The sequence below is a fragment of the Heterobasidion irregulare genome (assembly GCF_000320585.1).
Source record: "Heterobasidion irregulare TC 32-1 unplaced genomic scaffold scaffold_01, whole genome shotgun sequence".
NCBI lineage: Eukaryota > Fungi > Basidiomycota > Agaricomycetes > Russulales > Bondarzewiaceae > Heterobasidion > Heterobasidion irregulare.
In genome coordinates, this window is record NW_009258197.1 from 1,991,946 (window position 1) to 2,006,476 (window position 14,531).

Below are 14,531 nucleotides of genomic sequence, written 5' to 3' on the forward strand. Positions count from 1 at the left end.
CTGGGATCGGGGCAGGCCCGTGGTGGCGGCGACGGGACGAAGGGAAGGAAACGAGGGAGGGAGACGGAAAGACGGAAGGCGGAAGGGAAGGCGTGAGGGAAGGCGTGAGGGAAGGCGGGGAAGGAGAGACACGGCTAGTTTAGCACCGCCGACGTCACGCTGCCGGAGACGCAAGATCGGAGCTCACCCGCATGCCTTGGGGCCGGGCTTGTCCTGTCAGCGGCGCGCGCGCGTGCGTTAGCGCGAGCGGCGGGCAGGCAGACGGGAGGACGCACCAGGTTGATGAAGATCTTCGGGTGCCCGAGCGGGCCGGAGCCTGGCAGGAGCAACGGACGGGCGGGCGCATGAGAATCGCATCGCAGTCGACGGGGGCGCACGCGCGGCGGTGATGGAATAGAAGGGGGAGGGGAGGGGAGGGAGGGAGGGAGGGATGTACGCACCGCCGTCGCACACGGCCTTGCGCGCGTGCACGAGCCGCACGGGCTCGTCCGCGATCATCTGCATCGCGCTCAGCGGCTGCGGCTGCAGCTCCATGATGACCTGCTCGAAGCGCGGCCCGCTCCCCTGCGTCGGGCGCGCGCTCTGGCTCGCGGACCACGTCGTGGGGTAGTTCGGCGCTTGCGCCGCTGCGGGCGCGGGGCTCGTCGTGGTCGTCGTGGCGGCCGCCTTGGCGGGCGTAGAGGTGGAGTTGGCGCGCGCGATGATGCGTCGGGGCGCGATGCGGAGGCGGAAGGCGAGGCGGGCGGAGAGCATTGTTGCGTGCGGCGTGGTTGCGGTGGTGGTGAGCGTCGTCTCTGTCGGCGACACCAGCCGTGGCGCCAATATTCGCGCGTGGGAAAACTCTCCCGGTTAGCCTCCTCTCGCCGGGGCCGCCGCCGCCACACACTCCATGGGTGTCCAACTTGTGATCGAGTTCAACGGCACCTTTCGGAACGTAGCTCATGCACCATACCGGATGGAAAGAGAAAGCGTGATTGCGGTGTTATTACACTACTTAAGTACAGATGCTAAAAAAATACACGACCCTCGGGGGCCCCCCCGTCCCAGTAAGCTAATACTACTATAGTACACCCAAGACAATTCAGAAAACAAGTGGCGCCGCAGCTTTTAGTCCATCTCCTCGATCTCAATGTCGCCGTCGCCGTCGTCATAGTCTAGATCCATCGCGTCCGCGTCGTTGCCCTCGTGATTAGGGTGAATGTGCAGGCGGTTCCGGGGCCCGTCGAACCCGACGCGCACCACTTCCCCATCGCGCACGCGGTCCGCGAGGAGCATGACTGACAGGGGGTTCAGTAGCTCGGTTTGGATGGCGCGGTTGAGCGGCCGCGCGCCGTAAGTGGTGGAGTATCCGATCGAGACGAGGTAGTTCTTCGCTTCGTCGTCGATGGCGAGCGACATTTTGCGGTCCGCGAGGCGCTGCTGCACCTCCGCCAGACGCAGGTCGATGATCCTCATGACGTTCTTCCGTGAGAGTGTGCGCTGGAAAACGCGACCATCAGATAAGGCCATCAGAGAAAGATAGAAAGAGTAGACTCACGAAGATAACAATGTCGTCGATTCGGTTGATGAACTCGGGCGGGAAATGCGACTGGATGGCAGACATGACGAGCTCCCGCGTCTCCTTCCTCACCGGGCCCTCGCCCATGTCGTTCAGGTACACCGCCCCGAGGTTGCTCGTCATCACGATCACCGTGTTGCGGAAGTCGACGACGCGGCCTTGACCGTCGGTGAGCCGCCCGTCGTCGAGGACCTGCAGGAACAGGGTGACGAACTCCCGCGAGGCTTTCTCAATCTCGTCGATGAGGACGATCGAGTACGGCTTGCGGCGCACGTACTCGGTCAGTTGACCGCCCTGGTCGTGGCCAACGTACCCTGGTGGGGCACCGATGAGACGCGCGATCGAATGCTTCTCAGAGTACTCGGAACCATCGATGCGGATCATCGCGTCTGGGGAATCGAATAGAAGAGTAGCGAGCTGGGAAAAATATATCAGCAAAGACGTCGGTCAGGGCAGCGAGGGCACGAACTCACCGTTTTGCTGAGCAACGTCTTTCCCGTCCCAGAGGGGCCTGCCATCAGGAAGCTGGCGATGGGCCGCTGGGCATTCCCAAGGCCGCTGCGAGAGAGTCGGATGGCGTTGGCAACGGCTCTCACAGCCTCGGGCTGTCCGACGACGCTCTGTGCGAGGATCTTCTCCATGCGCAACAGCTTCTCCTTCTCCGTCGACATGAGCCTCGTCACGGGGATGGACGTCCAGCGAGCAACGATCTCAGCGATCTGCTCAGGGGTGACGCTGTCCTTACCGCCGCCGGCAGCGAGGTCTTCCTCGGTTCTCTTCGAGATGAGCTTCTCGAGACGACTCTGCAGGTCAGGCAGTGCATAGTAGCGCAGGTCAGAGGCAGTTCCGAGGTCATATCTGCGACGCAGGAACAACAATCAGCGCCACGAGGTATTGGGATATTAGGAGAGCCTTGCAATTTACCTTCTTTCAGCGTCCTCCGCCTTTGCCTTGAGCTCGTCGATCTTCTTGCGGAGCTGGTTCACCTCGTCACCGCGCATCTTTTCGTTCTCGTGGGCAGCGATCATCGGAATGAGCTCGTCGTCGACCTGTGCGATGGCCCTGTGCGCGGCCTCCAGCCGTTCCTTGGAGGCGACGTCCTTCTCGCGCTCCAGCGCGTGTATCTCGATTTCGAGCTCGAGCTTGCGCCGCTGGAGCTTGTCGATGGCCTCGGGGGCGGTCTCGCGCGTGACGCGCACACTGCGCGACGAAGAAGTCAGCACGTCTGAACAGAAGCGATGAACCGTCGTCGTCTCGTACCTGGCACAAGCCTCGTCTACCAAGTCGATGGCGGCGTCGGGCAGCCGCCTCGAGGTGAGATACCGATGGGCCAGCGTCGCCGCTTGGATCAATGCGCCGTCCAGGATCTGCACGCCGTGGTGCACCTCATATTTCTCGCGTATGCCCCGAAGGATGCTGATCGTCTCCGCGACGGACGGCTCGTTGACGACGACCTGCGCGAAGCGGCGCTCGAGCGCGGCGTCGGTCTCCACGTACTTCCTGTACTCCGCGAGCGTCGTCGCGCCAATGCAGCGCAGCTTGCCGCGCGCGAGCAGGGGCTTGAACAGGTTCGCGGCGTCCATGCCTCCGCCCTCGGCGCCCTTGCCGGCCATGATGAGGTGGAGCTCGTCGATGAAGAGGATGACGCCGGGCCCGCCGTCCTCCGCGGCCTTCTCGACCTCGTTCAGGACGGACTTGATGCGCTCCTCGTACTCGCCCTTGTACTTCGCGCCGGCCATGAGCGCGCCCATGTCGAGCGAGTAGAGGCGCGCGATGAGCGAGGCCGGGACGTCGCGGTTGACGATGCGCTGCGCGAGGCCCTCTGCGATGGCGGTTTTGCCGACGCCGGGCTCGCCGATGAGGACGGGATTGTTCTTGGTCCTGCACATCTCCAGTCAGCAATCGCGGCGCGTGTTCGGGCAGCTGGCTGGCGAACGTACCTTCGACACAGGATACGGATGACGCGCCGGATCTCGTTGTCTCTGCCGATGACCGGGTCGATCTTGCCTTCCTCCGCGAGGGCGGTGAGATCGACAGCGTACTTGCTGAGCGCGTCGAAGCCCTGCTCCGCCGTGCGGCTCTCGACTCTCCTATTGCCCCTGATCTGGTCGATGGCGGTCTTGAGCTGCGCCTCGGTGAGGCTCGCCTCCTTCAAGATCGGCGCGAGGAATGGCATCTTGATGAGTGCCAAGAGGATGTGGTCCTGCGCGATGTACGAGTCGTGCATTGTCTTTTGGAGCGCGTGGGCTTCGCGGATGGCGCGCAGCGCGTCGGGGGAGAGGGTGACTTCATCGGGCGGGGGCGACTGCGCGGGCAGGCGGACGATGAGCTTCTGGATGGCGCGCTTGACCACGATCTGCGATCACGCGTGAGCAGGGGGCTCCAAAATAAACTGATCGTGGTGCTTACTGGGTCGCCGCCGGCCTTTTGGATGACAGATGCAAAGAGAGGGGTTTGGGAATGGGTGACGCCTCCTGGGGCGTTGGTATCGCCTGCTCCCTCATTGAGAAGCACAAAGGCTATATGGGCCGGGTATACTACGAAAAAAAAGGGAGTCAGAACGACAGCCAGTGTCGCGCCGAAGCGCACGAGAGCTCACGTACCTTGTGAGTGGTAGTTGTCCTTCGCAAGCTGGATGGCAGCCTGCAAAGTCAGTTGTGTTTTGTCGGTGAACTCAAAGTCGGAGGCCATGAGAACGTTCGTAGAATGGAGAGTGAGGACATTGCGGTGGGCTGCGAGGGGGATATATACTGGGCTTTCGAGACGGACTCCAACTGTCCCGCAGCGTCTGGACTCACCGAGAAGGTGGTCGAACCCTCTTGACGTCGTTCCTGCCGCTTTCGGACACACAGTCTGGACGCGTGACGTCACGCGACTCCTGTCCCCGGCCTGCGCGTCGCATCAAGCACTGCTAGTTCACCATTGCTGATATCAGGGGGTACAACATCACGACGTTACAGTACAGACATGAAGAAAGCAGTCTAAATTGCAGAGGCGTTTAAATCAAGCACCTCCTTTTTAACCCGCACCTGCGAACTCTCCTCCTCCAGATCATCGTCCCTTCTCGCTGAAACCCTGTTCACCCACTCCAAAGGCGGCCACGGCTTGTGCAGCCTTGGATTGATCCACTTGAATTCATACTGTAATCAAGTGAGTTGTGCGTGCCGTCATCAGCGGATGCAAACGCACCGGGTACTCCTTCGTCGCCTTCACGCGTCGCACGCCATTCTCGTTTATATGCCACTCATAGTGAGGGCTCACCATGTCGTAGAAGCACGTCTGCACCCGCGAGTCGCCCAGCACCCATCGCTTGCTCCGCATGAAGACGACGTGCTTGCGGGGCAGCGGCCGGACGTTCTCGTCGGTCAGGCGCATGAGATCGATGCTGTACATGCAGCCGCCCACCGGACAGACCCACTTGAGATCGGTGGTCATGCGCGGGGGGTAGCCCGTCTCTGGCGGGATGAGCGCCTGGATCTCCGGGTTGAGGGGAATAAGTGGGGTTGGAATATCTTCGTCGGACGATGCGTCTGGGGTGGAGTCTTCAGAAAAGTCCGAGTCGTAGACGCGTAGGTCGCCCATCTCTTCCTGCTCGTCGTGTTGAGGCATGAAGTCAAGTGGCTAGTTGGCGTGGCTCAGCGGCGGTCGGATGGAGGGTGCAGGCCGCACTTACCATCACTGCTCCTTTTGAGGAGGAAAAGTTGTGGCGTTTGGTTGGAGCGACCCTGGAAGCTTTGACCTTGCTGCCTGACGCGATGGATTGCCTGCGAGCCGAGGGTGGCTGCTTCGGCTCTGGTGGCCTATCGTCTTCGCTGACGTAGATGGCGGGCGCCTCGTGGGCCCGAGCTTTCTTCGAGCCCTTTGACCTCCCTCGCTTGTGCGTCGCCACAGTCGGACTCGTGATCGGTGGCGAAGGGTGCGCGGACCTGGCGAGCGTGCCATCGTCGCTCCCCACGTCGAGCCTTGTTTTTGGCCTGTGCGCGGCTTTGCCCTTTCGCTTCTCCGACGGCCCTCGTGTCGGTACCGCCACGGGCTCGTCGTCTTCGAGAGCGGAGCCCTCCTCGTCGAGCGCGCCGTCGTAGAAATCGCGCAGCCCCCACGGCACGGGCGGGTCCGCGCGCGCGGCTCTGCGCCGCGCGACGTTGACATTGCGGATCCATGCGCGCCACGCGTCGACGTTGATCAGCTTGCGCTGGCGCGCGCCGTACTCCTCGACGACGAACTCGACGACGGACGCGAAGAGCGAGGCGACCTCTGCGCGATGCACGGTGCGCAGGTGTCGCGGGCGCTTCGTCGGGCGGCCGGGGAAGCCTGCGTCGAGGAGCTCGCGCACCTGCGGCGGGGGGCGCGCGGCGACGCCCTCGTTGGCGGTGTCATCGGCGTCGCTGTCGTAGATGAGGCGGTTCCAGCGCTTGTGCTCCGGGTAGGCGTGGCTCTTGAGGTACTGGGTGATGAACCAGTCCGGGGTGCGCTGGGCGATCTCGGTGTCGGGGTTGTCCTTGCAGATCTTCTCCATGGTGGCGACGACTTTGTAGCGGCCGAGGTACGAGCGGGAGAGCTCGTACGTCTCGGTGCGGAAGCCGAGGACTTCGTACGTGCGGCCGCTGCGGGAGGTGACAGGATGCATGGTGAGCGCGTGCGAGGGGGGCTCAGGGGCCGGACTCACTGGTTCTCTGTGTGCATCTGAAGCCCGTTCGGTACGAGCTTGGCTGGGGTGCAGATCTGACGGGCCTGGCGCAACAAGAAGAGCGAGAGGACTCACAGGCGAGGTAGACGAAGGGCATGTGCTTTACGCCTTGGATGAGGACCTTTATCCGGGGCGCGCCCTGTCTGGCCTTGCCCCTGTCGCTGTAGAGCACCTGGGGCTTGAAGTAGTCACCGCGCGCGCCCACGACGCCGTTGATGTGGGCCTCTGTCTGGCGCATCTGCAGGGCGGCGGAGATGGCGTCGATGGCCTCCGGGGTGAGCTGGGAGAGGGCATCGATGGTGAGGACGCCGCGGAAGCGGATGCGGGCGCCCTCGGGGAGGGCGGGCTTGTTCTGGAGGTAGATGGGGACTGGCCTGGCCTGTTCTGTCTCGTCGAGCCTGGAGATGGCGGGGCGGGGATGGGTGGAGTCTTGCAGAGGGGGCGGGGGGGGGGGGGGGGAGCTTACCCTGTGGGACGGCCGTCGTACTCGAGGAGGACGTGGTCGAGCTGGAGGACGCGGGTCGGGGTGGAGAGACACTTTGGGTGGAGGGCCTTGGCGTCGAGGAAGGGCCCAAAGGGGGTCTCTGTCAGACGGGCGAGGACCTGGCGTGCGCTCATCGCAGGACGCGTGCCGCACTCGACACTCGACGCTCGATGCTCGACGCGGGGATAGCTGCCGCCGGCTGCGCGGCCATCGCCGAACCACGCTAGCAGGCGCCCAGCCGCCCATTCCAGTCGTGCTCCCGCCCGCTCCGTCCGTCTCTTCTCCCTCCACCCATTTCACCTTGCTCGCTTTCCATCTCAACTCTCTCACACTCTCCCCCTCTTCCCCCCGCTCTCCCCCCGCCATGGGCGACGCACACATCCCCGTCGTCGCCGGCATCGTCGTCGGCCTCCTCGCGTCGTGCGTGCAGTCCCTGGGGCTCACCATCCAGCGCAAGAGTCACGTCCTCAACCAGGCCCTCCCCGACGGCCAGCAGAGGGTCGAACATCGCAGACCGTGCGTGCCTTTCTGCCCCTTGCCCCCTCACACCCCCTCTCACCCCCGTTGCTGCATCCCCGTCGCAGGCTATGGCTCCTCGGTTTCTGTGCGTGCGCTCCTTTTACACTTTCCGTCGTGCCCTTCTCGTCTTATGCATCCCACCCAGCCATTTTCATATCCTCAAACGTGCTCGGCTCTCTCTTCCAGATCGCATCGCTCCCCGTCGTCATCCTCGCTCCGCTAGGGGCCGTGTCCCTGCTCTGGAACGCCTTCTTCGCCCGCCTCCTCCTCGGCGACGTCTTCTCGCCCTGGATGATCATCGGCACCCTCCTCATCGCAGGAGGCGCCGTCCTCATCGCCTACTTTGGCATCGTCCCCGAGCCCACCCACTCGCTCGAGGACCTGCTCGTGCTCTTCCGCCGCCCCGCCTTTGTCGCGTACTTTTCGCTGCTCGCCGCTGCCGTCGTCGTGTGCTTGGCCGTCGTGAGTCTCTTTCTGTGCATATATGCGCTCGCGTTCACCGGTTGCCCGACCACAGACGCACATTTGTGAATTCTCCTACAAGCGACGCGCAATCAGCCTGCCCCCCTCTCCCCCGCTATCTCCGCTCCTTCTTTCGACCAATTCCTCAACAGACCTTACCACAGAACGCACGCCTCTCCTCGATCGCAAGCCGCGCGCCCTGCGCTCCTCCGCTTCGTCTTCCATAACGTCCCCCCCGCGCGGCCTGGGTTTCCCCCCCTCGCGGCCCTCGCGGACGCCGCTCTTTCTCGCGCTCTCGTACGCGTCGACCTCGGGCACCCTGTCCGGCATGTGTCTGCTTTTCGCCAAGTCGGGCGTGGAGCTGCTCTTGCTGACCCTGGGGGGCTCCAATCAGTTCTGGCGCTGGCAGGCGTGGGTGCTGCTCCTGGGCCTCGTCGCGTTTGCGCTCCTGCAGCTGTGGTACCTGCACAAGGCGCTCATTCTGGCCGATCCCACGATCGTCTGCCCTCGTGCGTATTCTCTATGGGTTTAGAGAAAAGCTTGGCTGACGTTTCGTCGCGCAGTGGCGTTCTGCTTCTACAACCTGTCTTCGATCGTGAACGGCCTGGTGTACTTTGACCAGATCGCGCTCCTTCCGACGTCGCATCTGCTGCTCGTGGTCACCGGCATCGCGGTCCTCCTCGCAGGCGTCTGGGTCGTCAGCTTCCACGCAGGGCCCGGCGTCGACGTGGGCGCGTGGACGGAGGAGGAGGAAGCGGCGGCGGCGGCGGGGGACGAGGAGCTGCGAGAGGCGACGCCGGACCGGCGCGCGTCGAGTTTGGCCGCGGACGCGGACGTGGAGGCGGCGCTGATCGTGGAAGAGCCGCTCGAGATGCCGCTCTCGCCTAGGAGCGCAGGGCGGCGCGAGGCAACGCTGCTGACGGCCGGGAGCACGCGGCGGCGGCGGCGGCGGCCGACGATCGGGACGGGGCACGCGCAGGGGGCTACGGAGCACGGGGCGCTGTCGCCGCCGTCGACGGGGACGGCCGGGTTCTCGATCGGGCTGTCGCCTGTGAGCCCTGGGTTCGCGCTGGTGCCGCGGGAGCGGCGGAGGCGGGTGAGCGGGAGCGTCGGCGGGGGAGAGGGGGGCGGGGAGCATGTGAGACGGGGGTGGACGGACGTGGTGCGGCGGATGCGGGTGCGGAGGGCGGTGAGCGATGGGGGCGTGGATGCGGTTGCGGAGGCGGGGCTGGACGGGGGGAGTGCGGATCACGCGAATGCGAAGGGGCGGTGGCGATGGCTGCGGGGGTGGGTCGCGCGGGGGAGCGAGGGCTAGAGCGCGTCGGACGCGAGGATATTTCTGGTGGCGGAGGGACATGTATATATTTCGTTCGGTGGACGAGGCGCGCAGAAGCACAAGCGCGTATGTACATGCATGCAGACTAGATAGTGTAGCTAGTATGGAGAACTACAGCAGTCTTAATGGACCAGGGACGTGTCGTGGTACTACGGTGAGCGCGGTTGTGGATCAGGAACATGTCGCAGGTGGAACCCCGTCGAGACACGAAACGCGCGCGAGAGGCGAGAGCAGGTCTATTCAGGTCAGAAATCGGCAGGAGGCTAGGAACGAGGTACGTGGGTTGTACGACATTGGAGGTCGCACGCGGCAAGCGAGAGCGACGATGCGGGTGGGGCATTCGTTTGCAGGAACCAGGCTGGCGTTTTAAACAGTCTGTTGGCCGGGATGGCCGGGCGAGGTCGAGGAGGTGCCGCAGGTGCCGCAGAGGCCTCAGACGAGGTGTTGCCTTGCCAATACGGCGGCGAATCGGACAGTTGGGGAGCAGCCCGGGGGAGCGGCGCGCGGAGAGAGAGGCCGCGACGGGACTGCTGCCCGATGGGGGAGTCATCAGGAGTTGTGCGGAGGGGCCGCATTCGCGCCGGGGGGGACGCCACGACGTGCGGGGGGCGGGGGCGGGGGCAGGCGAGAACGTCGAGGTGGGTGGGGGAGGGAAGGGGCTGCGTGGGAGGAGTCGGCGAGGAAGGGCGCGAGAAGCGCGATCAGGGGACGGTGGCGAAACGCGTACTTATATCTTTCACCACTCGGCTCGCTGGACGCGCGACGCTGCTGGTTCTGTCACAGACACACCTCCGCCGCTCCTGCTCCCCCTGCTCCCCCTCCCCCCTCTCTCTCCCTCGCTGGCTCGCTGACTCGCTGGCTCCCGTCACTCGTTGCCCCTCACCTGTCCTTTCCGTCAACCGTTAAAAATGCTGGGCGGCCGTCGACCGAACGGGGCCGGTGGGAAGATCGCGTCTGACACATCTGGCGTTGCCCGCAGACCGACCGCGCTGAGCATCAGGTCCTCTGCCACCGCCCGCAGCTTCCGCTCCGTCAGCGCAGAGCCCATCCCCGAGCTCTCCCCCACCGCAGACACCCCCCGCCAGCGCGACAGGCCCAGCCGCCCCCCGGACGACCCCGCCCTCGCAGAGGAGGGAGACTACATCAACGTCTTCCCCCCGTCCCCCTCCACCCAGCTCGTCCACTCCCCCTCCTCCCGCCCAGACAAGGCCTCCCGCGTCCTCGGCATCCAGCACCGCCGCTCCATGGAGCCCGTCCCCGCTTCCACGCGCACCTCCATCGTCTCCACCCGCTCCCTCCGCGACCCCGCGCCCCCCACCACCGCCTTCGTCCCCACCCTCCCCCTCACCTCCCTCTATGTCGTCTCTGGCCTCCCAAAGGCCCCCCACACCTGGACCCTCGCCGACCCGGACTCTGTCCTCGGCCTCGCCCACACAGAAGGCGCCGTGAACCGCTGGTGGCGCGCGGAGGTCCTCGGCAGCACCGTCAGCCCTGGCGTCGGCGGCGGCAAGAAGAAGCGAAAGGGCAAGGAGACGGAGATCCTCAAGGGCGCCGGCGCGCTCAGCAAACAGGAAGTCGCAAAGATGCTCTCCAAGGCGCTCAAGGTTCGCCGTTCTTTTGCCACGCTACCCCTCGTCGTCGCGTGCTAATAAACACGTCCCCCTTCGTAGCTGTCCTTCACGCGCGAGGTCGAGATCATCGCTTCGACCCTCCAGCCCGCCTCCACCGTGCACACCTTCGCCTTCTCCCTCCCCGCGCCGTCCACCCCCCTCAACCCCTCGTCCTCCAGCGCCCTCTTCCGCTCCTCCGTCCTCTCCTCCGCGTCGGAGATGCGCCCCAACTCCACCGCCGGCTCCCTCTACCCCCACGACCCGTATCTCAGCGCGCGCCCTTCCTCCGCTTTCCTCGGCCCGCCCGGTCTCTTCCCCCCCGGCACCGCGTCCTCCGGGGGCGCACCGGCCGCTAACGGCTCCGGCGGGGGCGCCAACGACGCCCCTGGCAGCACCCTCACCTACCACGGCGTGTGCCTCACCGTCTGGTCCCATGCCGACAACGAGCGCAGCGCCGCCATCCGCCGCACCCTCGAGGCAGGCCGCTCCCGCAAGGAGTCCGCCCAGAGCCTCGCGACGGCCCGCATCAAGGGCAACGCCGACCCGACCCTCCAGGCCCGCCGCAGCGCACGCAAGAGCGCGCGGGGCCCGTGGGGCGCGAGCGGCGTCACCACCGACGCCGACACGGACCTCGACGTCGAGACCGACGGCGCCATGAGCGAGAGCGACTTTGAGGTCGCGAGCACCATCAACGGCCACAATCCCGGCGAGAGCACCCTCTTCCTGCCTGGGGATACCGTCTTTTGGCTCCCGTACGCCCTCAGTGAGTCCCCGCGCGCGCCCCGCTCGTGCAGGATCGGATCTGACGCCGCGCGCGTGTTTTTTTTTTTTTTTTTTTTGCCTCCGCCCAGCGCTCGTCTCGCGCCATCCGATCTACGACCTCATGCGCGACTATCTGACGCTGTCCTGGGCGCGCTTCTCCAAGGACGTCCAGTCGCACACGCTCCAGATCTCCAAAATTCTCTCGCACCCGGCGCCCCGCGCGGGCGATCTCATCAAGCTCGACGCCTCCGCGACCGTCAAAGCCGACGGCGGCATCGGCGCCGGTGGGCCCGATACCAGCCTCGAGGTCATCGCGCGCTTTCCCGGCGGCATGGACTTTGGCCGCGGGCTCGTGGACATCAACTTCACCATGTGGCCGCTGTTCAAGGCGCTCAATCTCGACAACATCCTCACCATCTGTGAGGTGGGCTTGTCTCGCTTGCATAGGCTTGATGGCACCCGCTGATACTGACGATGATGATCCACGACGCAGATCGCGCTCGCGCCGACCGGCCGTATTCTGTTCTTCTCGCGCCACCCGGCCATGCTAGGGGTGCGTCTGATGTTCCCGCGACGGAGCGCGTCCCGTGTTGACGTGGTCCTTTCTTCTAGATTGCCGTGTCCACGATCCGCTATCTCGTCGAGCTGCGAGGGTGGAGCGGCATCGCGCTGCAGGCCGTGCACTCGCGCGACGCCAAAATCTACATCGACGACCCCGGCCCTTGGATCATGGGCCTCGCGACCGAGGCGCGGTACAGCGTGAGGCCCGCTCCCGAGGTCTGCATCTGCGATTTGTAAGTCCGGTCTCTGCCTCTAGGAGTGTTTTCATTTACTTATTGACGCGTCGGAGGGCAGGGATATCAACTATCTGTAAGTGGACGACGCTGCGCGCTGGTTGGCTGTAGCTCACACGCCGCTCTTCTCGCTCGCACCATGTAGGAGCTGTCCTTCACCTCCGCCGGGCATAGTGTCGACGAAGCAGCAGCGTGAGAAGTACCGCCAGAAGCTCGCGGCAGCGTTCGACTCGCCCCACTATCACTCCGACCACTGTGTTCCAAGGTCAGAAGCGCCCCCCCCTTCTGCCTTTGTGGCCGCATCTGACATGGCCCGAAACCAGCGAGTTCAAAGAGGCGTTCCCCGCGGGGCGCTTCCGGCCGGTGTGCAAGATCCAGGCGAAGCGCGGCGCTTCGTCCGCGGCGGTCGCGGACACGATCAAGGCGCCCGAGTGGTGGCACTCGACGCGCGTGATCCAGGCGTTCGACGCGGTGCTGCAGGACAAGCTGAAGAAGCCGTCGCTCCTGCGGCGCATCAGCTCGTTCGGCGTCGCGCGCGGGCCGCCGCAGCTGACCGTCGCGGAGCAGCACATCCAGTCGTCGATCCGGAAGCGCGCGACCGCGTTCGTGGACGCGCGGGACGACCTCGAGACGAAGATCGGGCGGCTGTCGCGCCGGCTCAACTTTTTGATGACGGAGAGCGACCTCTGGCGGGACAAGTTCGTCACGTTCGAGCAGTACGCCGAGAAGCTCAGCGTCGAGGCCAACGACCTCCGCGCGAAGATCAACAAGGAGCAGCGCGAGACGAAGCGCCTCAGCGGGCTCGTCACCATGACCGCCGCGGAGAAGCACAAGCTGCAGAGCCGTGCGTGTTTGCTCCCCCCCCCCCTCGTTTTTTATACCTTCACAAGCCCCACCCCCCGCTAACGCACGCTCGCGCGCCGCACAGAGCTCCGGGACACGGAGCACGCGCACCAGGATGCGATCGTCGAGCTGCAGAAGATGCGCGAGACGATGGAGACGATGGAGGCCGAGCGCGCGGAGATGGTCGCGGAGGTCGAGGCGCAGATCGAAAAGGCGCTCGCGTCGATGGCCGTCGACGTCGACGAGTCGGACTACACCGATTCGCGCCCGGGGAGCCGCGTCTCGTCGCGCGACGCCGCGGGGCGCGTGAAGCAGCTGCGCTCGTTCGGCACCGAGTCGACGCTCGCCGAGTCGTACGACGGGCACGCGACGGACGACGTCGGTGCCAAGACGGACCTGAGCAAGGGCACGGTCATCGAGGAGGACGAGGAGGGCGAGGACGGGGATGGCGAAGGGAGCGGGAGCGGGGGCGGAGATGGAGACGGGGGCGAGCCCGGGATGAAGAAGCGGTTCTCGGCTGCGCCGAATCCGGTGGAGAACCGGGATGACGGGATGATGGCGGCCGTGGACGCCGGGATCAGCGAGCGGAGCGACAGGATCGCGCGCAAGGTGCTCGAGATCCAGCAAAAGGTATGTCTCCGCCGCCGTCCCTTTCTCCAACGTTCATCCTCACGCGCCTTTCTGTGGACAGCTGGAAAGCGCCCTGGCCGAGCGCAGCGAGAGGCAGTGGAAGAACCAGTCCAGCCCCGAGAGCGAGAGCGAGCTGTCCGAGGCGAGGCAGTCTGCCTCCGTGCGCCAGCGCCCGCCGAGGGGCACCAAGCTGGTCGGCAGGCCGCCCCCCAAGGCGTCCAGAAACAGGAGCGGCACCGGGTCCACCGCACGCAGCGCGGAGGGGCGTCGCTCCGACGCGGGCGACGCGACCCCCGGGAACCCGCGCAAGCCGTCGATCAGCTCGGGCGGGCGCACGCCCACGCCCACCAGCGCCAGCGTCGCCGGCGAGATCCCCGACGAGCATGAGCACGAGCACAAGCACGAAACCGAGCCTGAGGCCTCGCGCGCGGCATCCAGCCACGCGACGGGCACCCTGCGCAAGATCGCGTCGGGCGTGTCGCTGAGCGCGACGCGCCCCGCGTCGCCTGCGGCGCTCACGCCGTCGACGCCCGCGCTGACGCCTGCGCTGACGGGCACGACGGACGACTCGGACACGGACTTCCAGAGCGCGTACTCTGCGAGCCCGCGCGAGAGCTACGGCGACTTTGACGAGGACGGCGCGGTCGGGGCGCTGCCGCACGTCGACGACTTTGGCGTGCCGGCCGCGGCGGGCCGCTACCAGCGCGCCAAGAACCGGGAGCGGGTGTCGAGTGTCGCGACGACGATCACCGGCGACCGCGCCCAGCCGAGCCCGACGCTCAGCGAGGACACCATCGTCTCGCGCGCGCGCGCCTCGGTGTCGACGGTCGTCGACGTCTAGCGATC

The 14,531-nt window shown here is 65.6% G+C and overlaps 5 protein-coding genes across 5 annotated transcripts; 2 read left to right on the top strand and 3 right to left on the bottom strand.

Annotated features, from left to right (window-relative positions):
* Positions 1 to 183: 183 nt before the first annotated feature.
* HETIRDRAFT_244495 (uncharacterized protein) lies at positions 184 to 621 on the bottom strand (the record flags this gene model as incomplete). Its single annotated transcript, XM_009542839.2, has 3 exons — positions 184 to 213; positions 276 to 316; positions 441 to 621. Coding segments are annotated over 3 exons (252 nt in total), but the record flags the coding sequence as incomplete, so codon positions are not given.
* A 486-nt stretch (positions 622 to 1,107) lies between these two features.
* On the bottom strand, positions 1,108 to 4,249 carry HETIRDRAFT_469054 (uncharacterized protein; the record flags this gene model as incomplete). The annotated part of the gene is made up of 8 exons (XM_009542840.1): positions 1,108 to 1,479; positions 1,538 to 1,975; positions 2,032 to 2,416; positions 2,483 to 2,758; positions 2,819 to 3,439; positions 3,499 to 3,914; positions 3,968 to 4,095; positions 4,162 to 4,249. The coding sequence occupies 8 exons, from the start codon at positions 4,247 to 4,249 to the stop codon at positions 1,108 to 1,110; spliced, it is 2,724 nt and encodes a 907-aa protein (XP_009541135.1).
* A 222-nt stretch (positions 4,250 to 4,471) lies between these two features.
* On the bottom strand, positions 4,472 to 5,350 carry HETIRDRAFT_145361 (uncharacterized protein). The gene is made up of 3 exons (XM_009542841.1): positions 5,232 to 5,350; positions 4,748 to 5,179; positions 4,472 to 4,698 (listed from the first exon to the last, which is right to left on the bottom strand). Exons 1-3 carry the CDS (start codon positions 5,232 to 5,234, stop codon positions 4,540 to 4,542), a joined length of 594 nt encoding a protein of 197 aa, XP_009541136.1. The 5' UTR covers positions 5,235 to 5,350; the 3' UTR covers positions 4,472 to 4,539.
* A 1,338-nt stretch (positions 5,351 to 6,688) lies between these two features.
* On the top strand, positions 6,689 to 9,738 carry HETIRDRAFT_437785 (uncharacterized protein). Its single transcript, XM_009543397.1, has 5 exons — positions 6,689 to 7,245; positions 7,314 to 7,333; positions 7,394 to 7,710; positions 7,766 to 8,219; positions 8,274 to 9,738. Exons 1-5 carry the CDS (start codon positions 7,094 to 7,096, stop codon positions 9,023 to 9,025), a joined length of 1,695 nt encoding a protein of 564 aa, XP_009541692.1. The 5' UTR covers positions 6,689 to 7,093; the 3' UTR covers positions 9,026 to 9,738.
* A 216-nt stretch (positions 9,739 to 9,954) lies between these two features.
* HETIRDRAFT_413541 (uncharacterized protein) lies at positions 9,955 to 14,526 on the top strand (the record flags this gene model as incomplete). The annotated part of the gene is made up of 10 exons (XM_009542842.1): positions 9,955 to 10,046; positions 10,140 to 10,650; positions 10,717 to 11,419; positions 11,508 to 11,842; positions 11,912 to 11,971; positions 12,031 to 12,212; positions 12,358 to 12,477; positions 12,536 to 13,056; positions 13,141 to 13,685; positions 13,747 to 14,526. The coding sequence occupies 10 exons, from the start codon at positions 9,955 to 9,957 to the stop codon at positions 14,524 to 14,526; spliced, it is 3,849 nt and encodes a 1,282-aa protein (XP_009541137.1).
* Between the last annotated feature and the right edge of the window lie 5 nt (positions 14,527 to 14,531).